This window comes from Aquarana catesbeiana, linkage group LG02 (genome assembly GCF_042186555.1).
Source record: "Aquarana catesbeiana isolate 2022-GZ linkage group LG02, ASM4218655v1, whole genome shotgun sequence".
In the NCBI taxonomy this organism is placed as follows: domain Eukaryota; kingdom Metazoa; phylum Chordata; class Amphibia; order Anura; family Ranidae; genus Aquarana; species Aquarana catesbeiana.
Genome location: NC_133325.1, coordinates 691,697,063 through 691,713,843, shown reverse-complemented (window position 1 = coordinate 691,713,843; position 16,781 = coordinate 691,697,063). Strand labels below are relative to the sequence as shown.

At 44.6% G+C, this 16,781-nt stretch overlaps 1 protein-coding gene across 1 annotated transcript in view; it reads right to left on the bottom strand.

The window, feature by feature from the left end:
* Positions 1–1,548: 1,548 nt before the first annotated feature.
* PIPOX (pipecolic acid and sarcosine oxidase) overlaps positions 1,549–16,781 on the bottom strand; it is a 173,305-nt gene continuing 158,072 nt past the window's right edge. Inside the window, exons 6-8 of the mRNA XM_073616805.1 lie at positions 8,221–8,379; positions 5,663–5,738; positions 1,549–5,566 (exon numbers count right to left, since the gene is read on the bottom strand). Coding sequence (XP_073472906.1) covers positions 5,439–5,566; positions 5,663–5,738; positions 8,221–8,379 — 363 coding nt within the window. The 3' untranslated portion in view covers positions 1,549–5,438. The remainder of the gene's footprint in view (positions 5,567–5,662; positions 5,739–8,220; positions 8,380–16,781) is intronic.

Sequence of the window (16,781 nt, the reverse complement as noted above, 5' to 3'; positions counted from 1 at the left end):
TAAATATTTACCTCACTAACTAGCATCACCAGCGACACTAATACAGCGATCAGAAAAATGATCGCTTAGCGACACTGGTGACAGGGGGTGATCAAGGGGTTAAAACTTTATTAGGGGGGGTTAGGGGGGTATCCTAGACCTAAAGGGGGGTAATATTCACTGTCCCAACACTGTAACTGTCACAAACTGACACCAATGCAGTAATCAGAAAAAAAAAAACAAAAAAACAAAAAACTGCTGGTGTCAGTTTGTGACAGGGAGGGGGGGGGGGTGATTGGGGGGGGATCGGGGGGCGATCGGGGGGGGGATCGGGGTGTTTTGTGTGCCTGGCATGTTCTACTGTGTTGTGTAGTGTTGGTGCACTCACAGTGATGTCTTCTCTCCTCGGCGCTGCAACGGAATACCGAGCCGAGGAGAGATGACATCATTTCCTTTGCTGCTGTTTAGCATACAGCAGCAAAGGAAGTTATCTGATTGGCCGGCGGCGATCGCGAGGGGGGGGCCACCTTGCCGACGTAAATCGGCGTGAGGCGGTCGTCAAGTGGTTAAAATACAGTGGGATCAATTGTTAATACTATTGCCCTGTACACACGTTCAGACATTGATCGGACATTCCGACAACAATATCCATGGATTTTTTCCAACGGATGTTGGCTCAAACTTGTCTTGCATACACACGGTCGCACAAAGTTGTCGGAAAATCCGATCGTTCTGAACGCGGTGACGTAAAACACGTACATCGGGACTATAAATGGGGCAGTAGCAGATAGCTTTCGTCTCTTAATTTATTCTGAGCATGCGTGGCACTTTGTGCTTCGGATTTGTGTACACATGATCGGAATTTAACTGATCGGATTTTGTTGTCGGAAAATTTTATATCCTGCTCTCAAACTTTGAGTGTTGGAAATTCTGACGGAAAAAGTACGATGGAGCCCACACACAATCGGAATTTCCGACAACACAATCCGATCGCACTTTTTCCGTCGGAAAATCCGACCGTGTGTACAGGGTATTAGACTCTATTATCTGTCTATCCGTGTTTTTCTGTATTTTGGAAAAAATATATTTGAATAAAAACAAATTGAATAAAAACACAATTGAAAAACCTAGCTCTTAAACCTTTTTGTTAGGACAGAAAGGGTTTAAATCTAATAAAACTGATGAGATATCTACTTCCAGGTAGAGTTAATTATGGTAAATACAGCTTCCTGACTCCCCACTCTGTTTAATTTAGTTTTTCACGGCCACTGTACAATTTTTGTGCCTATTGTATCTCAAAAAATACACTCAATTGTCTACTAAACATATATCTAGGTGATGATATACTAAAGGAAAGTAGGCTGCTCACTTTACAAGGGACGTTGCATTTTGCATAGGAATTTTTGACAGTTTAACGAATGTGGTAAAACTTCACTTTGCAAAAAAATACCAAATCACATGCAAAAAAAAAAAAATTTTCAACTTGCACATGATTGGATGATGGAAGTTAGCAGAGTCTTACCTCATTCACTGAGTTTTTTTTTTTTTTTTAATTGAAAGCTTTAACTATTTAGAGGTAAACTTTTAAAACTTTTATTTTTTACTTTTCATTTTTAACTTTTTTTATTATGGATTTATATAGTGCCAACAGCTTGCATAACACTTTACAAAATAAAGAGAGACAGTACAATTACAATATAATTCACACAAGAGGGCTAGGAGGGACCTGCTTATGAAAGCAGCAACAAATAATTGCACCACCATTTTGTACTTGATTGATTTTAAACCTGTTAATCCCTGTTAATCTGTCATTTTCTAAATATATACAAATTAAAATCCCACATTGATGCAGTATGGAGGTACTCTGTACACTGGTTTACAATGATCCCAGAAATGTAATTTCTTGTTTTTATTGGCTTACTTTTCCTCCAGGAATCTGCTTTACTTAATGTCAAGATAAGTAAAAATTGTAATAATCCCCTGCAATAGAAGGTTTTAATTTACTGTATGGTTAGGTTTCTCTAACATTCCCATCTAGAGGTTTGCTTATGGTCCATCTTTTATTGTTACAGTAAGGTTTCAAAAGAATTTGTGAAGGATTTGCAGCATGTAGATACCTTATGTACTACTTTCCCTTGCACTGGGTCATTGAAGGGCTTTTTGGTTCCTTTTAACCCACCACACCATAAATTGTCTAGGCTACTTTCCTAATGTTCTCTAAGGCTGGCCATACACTGTACCGTTTTCTTATTCAATTTTCTTTAGATTTACCTTCAACTGTGTATTGCAAGGGCCTGCCTGACTGCATACACATTGAAAGTGTTTAGGTATATGGTTTTGGTAAATCTAAAAGAAAATTGAACAAGAAAATTGCATAATGTAGGGCTTAGGCTGGCCATACTCAATAGATTGGTTTCCATGCATTTTACTGATGATAGCCAACAAGTCTGATACAAATGTATGCAGTTTAGAGTAAACGGCTCTATAATAATGGGCTGTATCTGTGCTATATTCCAGTGATTCTGGATTTATCGTTGGCTCTGGGGTCATACAGGGATGATCTGCATCACTGTCCTAAATGAAACTCTTATGTGTGGAATGCATGATGTAAGTGAGACATGTAGATAACGTGTTTTAATATGCCACTAATTATGGTAGGAAATAGCATGATTTAAACTAATAATCATGATTTAGTGACAATATCACATTAGGTGAGAATTTTAACGATAAGCCCTCGTTAAATCTGTAAACTGTGTATATTTGTATAAATTGTTATAGCAGTTCTTTTATACCCAAGAATGTTTGATAGCATAATAAAATGAAAGTGTGAGGTACGTGAAGTATATTTTTAAGATTTTTCACCAAAAAAGGCTGCAAAATTCAATGTAGTATTTGACAAGTATAAAATTATAACTAAATTAGTGAGGCTTTGATCCTCCAAAGAATGGAATAAATGAATGATTTAAAGCACCTTTTCAGTCACTGCATCTAGCCAATTATCTGGTAATGGTCACTACTATACAAAAAATACAAGTTTCATTGAATCAAATATAACTTGCTCCACAGTGGGTATACTGGTACAAAACTGTTTTGTATTGGAGAGATATAATATATAACAGCTTGAGAGTCTGCTTCTGCCTAATATGCAATTGCTAAGCAAATTATACAGTTCCATGCCTATTGATCATACATTTGCTTGTTTATGTGTCTAAAATAATAAAGTATACCCAAAACCCCAAAACACGTCCTTAGCTGAGATGCCTGCATTCGTTTTTTAAGACCTTTCTTCTTCATTTTCACCAGGTGATTCTGCCAGCAACACAAGTCTTGTGGTGACAATACATACTCACTGTACTGTATCAGGACAACAGAAACAGGAAAGGACTACAGAACTCCACCCCCTTTCATATTCTTCATAACATAGAAATCTGCCGTTTTGTAGTCCTCAGAGGTATCTAATGTAACTAATAACAGTTAGTAGAGGCAAGGGCACAGGAAGTGCTCATAAGATTTCTGGCAGGATCAAAAGGTATGTTTTTATCAAAGTGCTATATATATATATATATATATATATAAACACACTTTTTAATGGTATATTTAACAGATCAAATAAGAGAAGTTCATGCTAAGGGTTTACATACCCTTTAAGGCAGTGGTTCTCAACTCCTGTCCTCAGGACCCACTAACATGCCAGATTTTAAGTATTACCTTGGGGAGATGCAGACTAGAATACTGCAATCACTGAGCAGCAAATGATCTCACCTGTGATGTGTTACAGTTATCTTGCAAACCTGGCCTGTTAGTGTGTCCCGAGGACAGGACTTGAGAACCACTGCTTTAGGGCTATAGTCACGCCTGTGCTTTTTAGGCATCATTCATCCCTATTAAAAGTGTTTTGCTGCAACACCACCAAAGAGCTCCTGCAATGTACCAAAACACGTAGGTAAGACCCTTAGGGGTTGATTTACTAAAATTGGAGAGTGCAAAATCTGGTGCAGCTCCGCACAGAAACCAATCAGCTTCCAATTTTTTTTGTCAAAGCTTAATTGAACAAGTTAAACGCTGAGTGACTATCATGCACAGCCACACCAGATTTTGCACTCTCCAGTTTTAGTAAATCAACCCTAGTCTGTCTGTACTACCCCACTGCCGTCTTCAGCTTGTACTGATATAGGCATAGTGACCAGTAGGGATGAGCCGAACACCCCCCCTGTTCGGTTCGCACCAGAACTTGCGAACAGGCAAAAAATTTGTTCGAAAACGCGAACACCGTTAAAGTCTATGGGACACGAACATGAACAAGAAACCGAAGGAAGACAGAAGATAGAAGAAAGAAGAAGCATTTAAATAAAGGAATTGTCAAAAACTGTCTCTTGTCATTTTTGACAATTTTTAGTGAAATGGTAGGGGTACTTTTGTACCCCCTTACCATTTCACACAGGGGGGAGGGCCGGGATCTGGGGTCCCCTTGTTAAAGGGGGCTTCCAGATTCTGATAAGCCCCCTGCCCACAGACCCCCACAACCACCGGCCAGGGTTGTGGGGATGAGGCCCTTGTCCTCATCAACATGGGGACAAGGTGTTTTGGGGGGCTACTCCAAAGCACCCTCCCAATGTTGAGGGCATGTGGCCTGGTACGGTTCAGGAGGGGGGGCGCTCTCTCGTCCCCCCTCTTTTCCTGTGGCCTGCCAGGCTGCGTGCTCAGATAAGGGTCTGGTATGGATTTTTGGGGGGACCCCATGCCGTTTTTTTTTTTAAATTTTGGCCGGGGTTCCCCTTAATATCCATACCAGACCTGAAGGGCCTGGTATGGAATTTAGGGGGGCCCCCTACGTCTTTTTTTTTTTTATTTTGGTTCGGGGTTCCCCTGTGGGGAATTCCCATGCCGTTTTTTATCAGTGAACTTTTATGTGTATTGTCGGACCGGCAATTCATTAATAGCTGCGAGTAGTTTAAATGACTTTTTTTCCTTTGAAATGTCATTTTGCTGTCAGACTGTTCTAAACACGGGAAACATGCGCCCCTTTACAGGCATACTATAGACACCTCCCAGGTATGAAATTTAAAGGGATATTACACTTTTATTGTTTCACTTTAAGCATTATTAAAATCACTGCTCCTGAAAAACCGGCTGTTTTTAAAAGTTTTTTTTGCATTGATCCATGTCCCCTGGGGCAGGACCCAGGTCCCCAAACACTTTTTATGACAATACCATGAATATAAGCCTTTAAAATTAGCACTTTTGATTTCTCCCATAGACTTTTAAAGGGTGTTCCGCGCCATTCGAATTTGCCGCAAACACCCCAAATTGTTCGCTGTTCGGCGAACTGGCGAACAGCCGATGTTCGAGTCGAACATGAGTTCGACTCGAACTCGAAGCTCATCCCTAGTGACCAGTTACTAAAAGTCCATAAAGTATCCATAAAAAGGTGAAAACTGTTTTTTTTCCCATTCTTCATCTCACGAAGATGCACTTTGGGTTTTGAAGCGAGCGATGCTGAATGGTGTAAGATCATACGCAGGTTCCTTCCCCATGCTGAGCTCACTCAATATCTTCCCGACCAATGGAGAAAGCTTGAAGCCATGACCTATAGCAGAAGAGCAAATGTTGGAGGGTTAACTGTGCTCTCTCTGCAAGCTAAACCTTCCAGACTAACATGCCAGCTTCCACTTTCCCAGCTCACCTGAGAATCCAGAGCCTATGACAATATTCTTGTAAAGAGGATGGTAATCCAAGATGAAATTGCGGTCTGGAGTATTCTAAAAAGGAGATAAAAAACATTGTGATAAACAAAACTATTATTTAAATCTTTTTTAAAGCACATGTGCACACTATTAACATTTCATATTACTTGAATAAAAATACTTTTCAAAATGTCATTTCTAACACGGACCATAATAAATAAAGAAAACATGTATAACACCACACCTAATGAAGACATATTGTTTAACCCTTAGCAAAGTACATTTGCACAGTATTAACACATTTAACACACTATATTTCCTATTACTTGAATTAAAAAATACTGTCTGGGCAATTTTTAATGGTTCACACACTCGGCAAAATCAGCATTTGTTGCTAGAAAGTTATTCAAAACCCCCAAACATTATATATTTTCTGAAAGCAGATGTCCTGGACAAGAAAATGGTGGCAGTTGAAATTTTTTATGTTGCACGATATTTGTGCAGCTGTTTATCAAATGCAAATTAGAATTTTACTGCACACAAACACAATAGATTAATGCATTTTTTGGTAAAATATAAAATATGGTACAAAAATAGTATGTTTTAAAAAAAAACATTTTTTATAAAAGGAAATAGAAACCTCAATTGTGGCTAAACAGATTCCTGAAAATCTACCATTTGCCTTGAACTCGTCATGTGAAGTAGCAGTGCACTTCCTGACATGTTCATCAGAAACCAGCCGACATTCCACCAGTGTGTACAGCAGCCTGTCCAACGGAAGCCAGCCTAACATTAGACTTCTGTTGAAGGTGCATGCTTGAAAACCAGCACCAGATCAGCACTTGAAGCCAATGGCTGCGAGCGATGACTAGTGTTTTCTGGCATGAACACAATAGCACGGCAGGGAGCTCGCTGTACAAACAAGCTCCTCAGTCTTTTTCTTTCAGCTCGCTGGGTTGAACGAAGAAAAAAAAAATTTACCAAGCTTAAGCCTAATGGATGCCTATCTGCAGTGTGAGATATACTGTATCTCATCCACTCCTATCTCTGATGACTGCTTTTCTTAAAAGATTTGAAGTAAGATGTCACTGCTGTGCTATTCACTGTCCTTCTGTGAGCCTGCTGGAGAGGAAGAACCTAATGACACGAAGTATAAGGCTCTCCCTAACTTTGCTTTATTCATTCAGAGGATCTGTGCTTCACCCACCAGCCAGTCATTGGGGATAAAGTCGTGGTCTAACATGGTTGCTTCAAGACCCAGCATGAAATGTGGTGAACTGGTCATTGGGAAAGACTAGCCGGAGAGAGCATGGCTTTCATAGTATATCTTCTCTTTAATATTGTAGAAGGAGGTTTTTTGAGATGTTGGAGGAAAGTGAAATTTTATGAATTTATTATGCATTAGTGTAATTAATAACATTTTTTTAAATGAATGTTTCCCTGTGTGTATATATATCAGATACCCTAACTTATTTGAAAATTCAAATGCATGTTTCCAGATTCAATCTTGGCTCTGTAGGTATTTAGAGATTTTAGGTTATGAGTGCAGCGTTACCCCTGTAGGAGCTGCTGATTTTAACTGGTTCTTCCCCAAACAGTACAGAAGCTACCAATCACACAGACAATGTTTCATTCTTACTGGCTCCAATAACACTCTAGGGGATGTCTTTTTATGACTTATTGCTTGTAGAGCTTTTGACAGGGAAGGGGTTGGGGTGGTATGGGATCCTCCAAAAATGCTGAATTGTACCAGGAGGCCACATTTTCACTAGGTAAGAAAAAGGGGAAAAAGGGGAAAGCCAGACCTGAGACCACATAAGAGCTGTCTCAGAGAGGAAGTTACTGCTGGCACCCCAAAAGTAGAACAGCACAAAGTCACTAAGCTCATATCCTGAGCTCAGGTCAGTACACATAGTCTAAGGGCAGTTATACACCTTCCAGCTTTCACCAAGCGCTCGTCAGTGAGTTCTTCCAATCAGATTCTGCAGGGACAGTGCTTAGTTAGCTTGAAAGGTAATTAGGTAATTCATTGCTAAAGCTGTGAGACCTTGATGAAAATCAGCTGACTCCAGTAGAACTGCCTCAAAGGGGCAGCAGCCCCTGAGGCTGGAAACGTCTCCAACAGGACAAAAATAGGGTTTCTCCAGACCCCAGACTATTTATGTTCCCCCTCAGGCACCTACTGGGCACGCTTTCCAAGGGATTGGCTGCAGCAAGATAATTTTCAAGCTGCCCATATGACCCCCCCCCCCCCTCCAGAATGCAGGGGGAAGCAATCAAACCTTCAGCCTGTGAGATCTAGGACAGCCCAAAGAAATCAACAGCTGCTCCAAGGATTACGTAGGAGCCAAAAAGAACTACAATTACCTATCATCTTAGCAACCTACCTTGGAGAGTGCTACATGAGATATCGATTTTTGCATTGCACATTTCCAAAACTAGTGAACTGAGGTTTGGAATCATACCTTTTAATTTCATTCCTAAGAATATGTTCTACCAATGGCTAACCACAGTTTGCTACGGCAACGTCTATACTATTCTCCAAGAATGGGCATACCGTATACATGCATTGTTCTATCACAGCAGGCTTGGGGTGCAAACCAGGAAGGTATTTACTGATGAAGTTGCAAAGTATCTGGATATCTGGGATTTGGGGTGGTTTAGTTTGAAGCTCACGCTCCTCAGGATCGGCCTCATTTCCACCATGAAAACAAATCTGGAACAGAATAAAATATCAAATGTGAATATAAAAGAAGCAAATAGACTAAAAATTGATAGAACATGCTCATATTTAGATCCCTTTCATACTGCGAGCGCCGGCCATTTGAGCTGCTTTTAGTGGGGAGCTTTTAACTGCAAAGAAGGGGTTAAAAACGCCCACGTTGTGGCACTTCCGAATCGCTTTTCAGGCTCTTTGGAAGCGCTGCCCATTCATTTCAATGGGCAGGGAGTTTTGGGAGCATTGTATTCAGCACTCCCAAACCGCCCCAAAGATTCTGCTTGCAGGACTTTTCCTAACGTCTCACAAGTGCACCTCTCCAGTGTAAAATGACACGCTAAAATGAATGGAAGGCAGTTTACAGGTGCTATTTAGAGGCTATTTTTAGCGCTAAAATGTCTGAAAACTGCCTCAGTGTGAAAGGGGTCTTAGTAATTCGGGTTATTTGTTAAAGATTTCAGAGTCCACCTGAAAAAAAATTATTAAAAGCCAGCAGCTACAAATACTGCAGCTGCTGACTTTTAATAAACGGATACTTACCTGTCCTGGAGTCCAGCGATTTTGGCAGCCAAAGCCGAGCAATAGCTCAACTCTCGGCTGCTGCTGCCACCATTCTCGGTGAGGGAATAAGGAAGTGAAGCGTTGCGGCTTCACTTCCCGGTTCCCTACTTCGCATGCACGAGTCGCGATGCGCGTCCTAAGTGGTCCCTGCTATCTCCTGGGACCTGTGTGTTTCCCAGGAGACAGCGGGGTGGTGCGGGAGGGGGCGTGACTCCCGCGGGAGTCTATTCCCGGAAGTGGGTGCAGATACCTGTCTAATACAGGTATCTGCACCCACTCCCCCCTGAAAGGTGCCAATTGTGGCACCGGAGAGGGGGAGGAATCCGCTTTAATAACATTTCATCATGTAAAATAGTGCAAATAAGAAAACAGTGACCAGTTAAGGACCAGCCACCGCAGTTATACTGCAGCAGGTTGGCTCCCCTGGGCGAATAACCGTAGCTGTACTTTGACCGTTTAAGAGCACTAGAGGGCCTGCGGCGCGACGGCGGAGTCGATGCGATGTCCGCCGGGCACCAGCGATTTCTCCAAAAAGAGACAGAACGGAGATCTGTCAATGTATACAGAAAGATCTCTGCTCTGTCAGGAGAGAGGAGACAGATCTGCTGTTCATACTGATTATGAAGAGCGATTGGTCTCCTCCAGGCAGTCCCATCCCCCCACAGTTAGAAACTCCCTGGGACACACATTTAACCCCTTGATCACTCTCTAGAGTTAACCCCTTCCCTGCCAGTGACATTTATACTAGTAATTATGGCTATTTTTAGCTCTGATCGCTGTATAAATGTCAGTAGTCCCAAAAAAGTGTCAAAAGTGTCCGATCTGTCTACCGCAATCCTGCTAAAAATCGCAGATCACCGCCATTACTAGTAAAAAAAAAAATAAAAAATAAAAATGCCATAAATCTATCCCATATTTTGTAGATGCTATAACTTTTGCGCAAACCAATCAATATACACTTATTGCGATTTTTTTTAAAACTGAGGAAGAAATTTGCTTTTTATCTTTTTTTGGGGATATTTAATATAGCAAAAAGTAAAAAATATTGTTTTTTTTTTTAAATTGTCGCTTTTTTTTGTTTATAGCGCAAAAAATAAAAACCACAGAGGTGATCAAATACCACCAAAAGAATGCTCTATTTGTGGAAAAAAAAGGACGTTTTGTTTGGGTACAACATTACATGACCGCGCAATTGTCAGTTAAAGTGACGCAGTGCCGTATAGCAAAAAATGGCTTGGTCATTAAAGGGGAGTTCCACCCACTTTTACAACTCTTCAGCATCCCTCAATAAACTGTGCACTGTAAATGAATTGGATATTTTAAATTTTTTTTTCTCAGCACCTACTGTATATCTGCTGTATTCATTTTTCACTTCCTCCTCCCTGGCCGTGGCCCATCGCATCATTTCCTATTTGCAATGCCTTCTGGGAAGGGGCAGCAACTTCCTCTTACACTGCCATTGCTATGGAAACCTGACCTGAAACCTATTACACTGCTTGTGCTGCACTGAGCATGTGCGAGATCTGCAAGGATGAGATCCAGGAAGAAATACAGTCTGGCTTCAGATGCCCACACTTAAGATGGCCACAGCCTGCTGTAAGTTTATAAAATAACAAACTACTGCTATAAACTAACAAAACAGACCTTAGTTTACAGACTAACTTTACTAGAATACATTAAGCTTGTGTATTATAGGGGTATTTTTACTTAAAAAGTATAATTTCCGCTGGAACACCACTTTAAGGGGGCAAAGTGGTTAAAGTATAAGTGAATGCTATTTTTTTCTTGGATAGATTGGAGAATAATTAGAATGCCTGTCAGGTTTTTATTGCTGTCGGTGCCCCAGTTTGGGAGATTCACCCTCTATATTGTCTACCATTATCATCAAAAGTGAAAGCAAAAGAAAATCTCACATTTTTGGCTGTCCCTAAAACAGTAAGAGAGGAGAAACCCTTAGGCAGGCATATAGGGTACAGTCCTGTGCTCAGGAGTCCAGTTTCACATCGGCCGTACAGTGGTTCCTACGATTAAGTCTTGTAGAAGACTTAGTCAAGTGAGGCCCGGAACGAAAGGACTGCAAGGAGGGATAGTGTAGGGCCGGGCATGACAGTGTGTCTAAGGGAGACACATATGGGGTTAATGTGGAAAGGAGTAATGGGAGTGGCAAGAAAGGGGAAGGTAAGAAAGAAGTTTTTGCCAAAGGGGAGTGGTTATATTTATAGAGGGGGCGGTGCAAAGGGTCAGTGTGAAGATGAACTTACAGGAGGAGGCAGTTTTTCTCACTGCTCCTCCATGATGGCAGAGATTGAAGCAATACCAGAGTGGCTGCAGAGACAGGCGCGGAGCTCATGGAGGATGAGGCAGACGGATCCCCGTCAGGTGAGGTGTCCCATCGTGGAGGTCGCGGCCTCCAGCGTGCTTTTCACCAGGGCCTGCATCTAGACCCATTCACCTCCCCAGAAGCCCGACAGAGGAGCGATCGCTTCCCCCGGCAAAACAGCATCAGCCACAGCTTTCAGCAGGCCCTGGGTGGTCCACACGCCGCCTGCCTAATCCAGTGGGTGGGGCCACGGGCCAACATGGCGCCGGTTCCCCGCACAGACATCGTGGGTCAGGAAGCAGGGCGGCATCCCCATCCGCACACAGCGATCAGAGGGGGGAGATGATGAGGGACGGAGAGCCGAGCAGAGACACGGAGGTGGTGGAGCGGGAGATCGGGAAGTCGGTGAGGGGGCGGAGCCTACCGGGACAGCGCTCGGTGGGACAAGATGGCGGAGGAAGAACAACACATGACAGCCAGGACATCGCCAGGTCAGGTCAGTGACGCCGGTCTGGAGAAGGAGGAATTTCGGGGGTGAAGCGGGCCCCACAACTGCCAAGCACCACGGCCTTAGGGATTTCATCTCCCGGGGGGCTTGCTATGCCACCCATCCTGGAACAGGACGAGAGGTCAGAAGGAAAAGCATCAGGGGAGGAGGAACCACTAGTACCAGCGATGGAGAGCAACGCGGCGGCTGTTGGGGGAGCTCCTGGTCAGCCCGGTAAGTCAATGGTTAATTTGTCTTTGTCTGATGCATTGCAGGATGTGTTAGGGGTGGTAGCTGCGGGTACGGTTAGGCCAGCAGTTCCTTTGATACAGTCAGGGGGGGATACGCTGGGCCAGCAGGGGGCAGGGCACAGGCAGCTGACGGATTTATTGGAGGGCCTGCGGGCGTTGTTAGGTAGATTTGAGGCAGTGGTTGGAGGAACTGGGGGATCTGGGGTGGAGATGCCCCCGGCAGCTCCGATACCCGTGCAGTCAGGGGTAGGAGTGGTCACCGAGAAGGCAGGGGAAAAAGGGGATACGGAGAAGGCGGAGAGGACCAATATGGTCAGGACTGCGAACGCGGCAAAGTGCGAGGTATACCTCTACTTAGAGGGCCTGCTGGGAGCTCATCTAAAACAGGAAGTCCGGGATAAGATTTACAAGGGCGAGTATGTGGAGATTTTTCGCTACTGCCATTGGAAAAAATTAACTTGGACAGGGTGAAACCTGATGATTCCAAGAAGGAGAACGAGGAAAGAAGGAGGTACAGGCTTATACCGTGTACATTTGTTAACTGGCTGCAAGCGTTTGCCATTATGGTGAGCGTTATTGGTGAGAAGAACCCCGAGCATTGCTCGGCTTTGTTCTGTTACATGGACGCTATAGGAGGGGCACATGGGGTGTACGGTGGTACTGCTTGGCTTAGATACAACGAGCAGTTCAGACAGCGCAGAGCAGGCCGCCCGTCTCTGCATTGGGATCATAAAGATATTAGCCTCTGGATGAGGCTTATGTCTTCAGCGAGGGCCCCGCCTCAGTTTTTTCAGGGGAAGGCCGGGGGTACACATTCCTCAGGACTGCCGGCCGGAAAGAAGTGGGGAGTATGCTGGCAGTGCAATGAGGGCTCCTGTAAATTTGGAGCAGCATAAAAGTTCAAGCACGAGTGCTCTGGGTGAGGGGGAGCCCATATATTGTCCAGGTGTTTTAAGAGAGGGAAGCATGCCGGTGACTCTGCTCAAAAGAGGGACGACGCCGGTGAGGGTGGAAAGGATGCTTCCTTTTCTAAGTAAGTATCCAGACAGGGAAGCGGCAAAGTTATTGGCTTCGGGGTTTCAGGACGGTTTTAAGAACCCGTGTTCGTTGGCGATGGTTCTGCCAAAGGCAAGGAATCTGACATCTGCTTTACAGCATCCGGGGGTGGTGGAGGACAAATTGGGAAGAGAAGTGGCCATGGGGCGCATGGGGGGGCCCTTTGCCAACAAACCCTGGCAGGATTTGGTGGTGTCACCATTGGGGGTGGTGCCCAAGAAGGAACCGAACAAGTTCCGCGTGATACACCACTTATCTTTTCCAAAAGCCATGTTCGCGGCTTTCAGCTCGTTTTTGGAGTGGGTGATTAGGGAGGTTTCCGGCTTAGGTTCAGTCATACATTATTTGGATGACTTTTTGTGTATAGGCCCCCCTGCTTCCTCTGTGTGTGCGATTCTACTTTCCACGTTGCAGCACATCGCAGGCAGGTTTGGTATACCATTGGCCGCAGAAAGAACGGAAGGCCCAACGGCTGAACTTAGCTTTTGGGGATAGTAATAGACTCAATGGCGATGGAGTGCCGATTGCCCAGAGGTAAGTTGGAGGACTTGCAGAAGGAAATTCGGGAAATCCACGGACTGCGGAAAGTTCAGTTGAGGACTCTGCAGTCGTTGCTGGGTAAGTTGAATTTTGCCTGCAGGATCATCCCCATGGGGCAGGTATTGCCGACGGCTGTCGGCAGCCACCGCGGGGGTAAAGGCCCCGACTCATTTTATTCGCCTGACCGGGGAACACAGGGAGGATTTAAAGGTGTGGTATGAGTTTTTAGCCTCATACAATGGCAGGGCGGTGTGGATGTCTGGCCCGGTGAGTAATTTCGATGTAGAGCTGGTTACAGATGCTGCAGGCTCCATGGGCTATGGTGCATTTTTCCAAGGGCAGTGGAGCGTGGACCCCTGGCCGCAGTCTTGGGAGAGGGCGGAGTTCCTTAAGAATTTAGTGCAACTGGAACTTTTCCAGTGGTGCTGGCTTTGGAACTGTGGGGGGAGGCATGCCAGATTCTAAAGTTGAGAATAAATTGTGACAACATGGGAGTAGTGCAGGTGGTCAATCGCATGTCTGCGTCACCACAACCAGTTATACGGCTTTTGCGGAAACTGGTGTTGAGGTGTTTGAGATTAAATATTTTATTTATGCGGTGCACATCCCGGGTGTCGACAATTTGCTAGCTGACTCCTTGTCTCGATTTCAATGGAACAAGTTCAGGGAGCTGGCTCCGGGTGCACAAAAAGAAGGAGTTCCTTGCCCGGACTGGATTTGGGAGCTGCCCTTGGAGTCACCGCGGGATGGATTCGGCAGTCTAAGTGAGTCCACTTGGTCAGCCTACGCGAAGGTATGGAAAGAATGGTCAGGGTTGGTACAGGAGGCAGGGGCTGGGAAAATGGGGTCTGACGGACGGTTACTGGTATTGTATTTTGTAGCTAGGAACATTGAAAAATGTTTTTTCGGTCTCTTCCATCGATAAAAAAATGGCGGGCTTATCGTTTCTTTTCAAATTAATGGGAGGGGAGGACTGGAAAAAAGATTTTGGGTGAAGCAGGCCATAAAGGGTTATCGAAAACAGCATATGTGGAAGGATGTGAGACGGCCTGTCACTTTTGCGAACCTGGGGTCCGTATGTGCGATGTTGGGTTCAATATGTAAATCACGGTATGAAGCGTTGCTGTTTACAGCAGTGTTCTCGCTAGCATTTTTGGGGTTTTTCGGACAGGGGAGTTGGTTAGCCCATCAAAGTGTTTGGCAGTGGGCCTGTTGGGAGCAAGATGTGCAGGTGGAGGTGGATAGAGTGTGTTTGCGGCTGCCCAGGTCAAAAACTGATCACCAGGGTAAGGGTGTGGATGTGTCGCTGTTCGCATTACCTGGGTCTAGGGTGTGCCCTGTTGAGGCAGTGCGTGAATTTCCGAAGATTAGAACAGATGGGGCAGGGCCATTCCTGAGGCATGAGGATGGGTACTACTTGTCAAAGTTTCAGTTCATATCAATTTTTAGGAAATGTCGTAAAGCAGCTGGGTTGGACGGGGCAGGGTACGCTTCACACTCCTTCCGCATAGGGGCGGCTACAGAAGCTGCCAGATGTGGGTTGGATGAGGCGGCTGTGCGCAGAATTGGAAGATGGGATTTGTGAGATTTCGGTCTTATATTAGGCCTCATTTGGCCGTGGAATAGATATAAAAAAAAAAAAAAAAAAAAAAACTATCTTGGATGTTTACAGGAAAAGGAGGGTGCATGTGGGATTCGCATGTTGGGATATGGTTGTGTTAAGTTGACAGGTGTGTTGCTGCCTTTATGTTATTTGTTTGTCGTTTCAGATGGAGGTTCAGTACGCCTTGTCTGGATCATAGGGCACTCCTAGGTGTGTTGGGGGGCCAGGAGAGGAGACGTAAGACCGGATGGCAGGCAATTGGGTATTTTCCAGGAGGGAGGCTTATCGGAGATGGTTGGGGATACCCGGGATGAGGTGGGGTAGAGTGATGGTGGAGGTGGAGAGGTACGTAAGGCTGGATAGACCACCTGACGTGTTAGTGATACATGAGGAATGATTTGGGGATCCGGACAGTCAGGGACCTGATCGCGGATATTAAATCCGATTTCACGCACTTGCGCACTAAATTCCCGGGTACCCCTTTTTGCTGTGGTCTGACATTGTGGCTAGAACGACATGGCGTTGGGCTAGATCTGTGGTGAGCATCAGTAAGACTCGTATCAACAAAGTAGTGGGTAGGTTCGTGGCACAGAATGGGGGTATTGTGATTAGGCACAGAGAGCTTGGAAAAAATGTGGGGCTCTACTTGAGGAGTGATGGAGTTCGTCTCTCTGAAGTGGGGATTGACTTATGGCTATGGGTTTACAGGAAGGAATAGAACGGGCCCTGAGGGTGTGGAGGTGCCCTCAAGGGTAAGGTTGTCACCCTTTCGGGCTGTGGCGGTGTTCTTCTGGTGGTCTTTGACGGTGGCAGTAAACGGAGGGATCAAAAAGGGGTGGGGGGCTCATCGTTTGTATGTGCCCCTCCGGTGTATTCCTGAACGGTGGATGGAATACTGGAATGGTTGCACTGTGGGAAGGGGTTGTCTCCGAGCGGTCACAGCTGGAGGCCTATCAGTTTGAAAAAGGTCCCACAGTGCATTGGTGTGGTATGTGGTTATACGTGGTTAAAAGGTGGGTCACCGTCAGAGACCATCAGACTGGGGTTAACAGGTTATGTTATTGTTTATTATATTTATATATACAGTATATATAATATATATAATATATATAGTGGTTTGGAGTTATTTAGTTGGTTTGTTTTAATAAAATAGGCTGTTATGGCCATTTTACTCCATAAAATATAAGTGTGGTCTCATTATTTGAGGTGGGTAAGGTACGGGTTGGAGATAAGTGGGTAACAGCAATAAGAATGAAGGGGACATTTAGACTACACTGGTCAAGTGAGGCCCGGAACGAAAGGACTGCAAGGAGGGATAGTGTAGGGCCGGGCATGACAGTGTGTCTAAGGGAGACACATATGGGGTTAATGTGGAAAGGAGTAATGGGAGTGGCAAGAAAGGGGAAGGTAAGAAAGAAGTTTTTGCCAAAGGGGAGTGGTTATATTTATAGAGGGGGCGGTGCAAAGGGTCAGTGTGAAGATGAACTTACAGGAGGAGGCAGTTTTTCCCACCCTCCCGCCCTAGATATATGTGTGCAATGTGTCCGTGTGTACTTGCTGCTCTGTTTTTAATTTATTGCA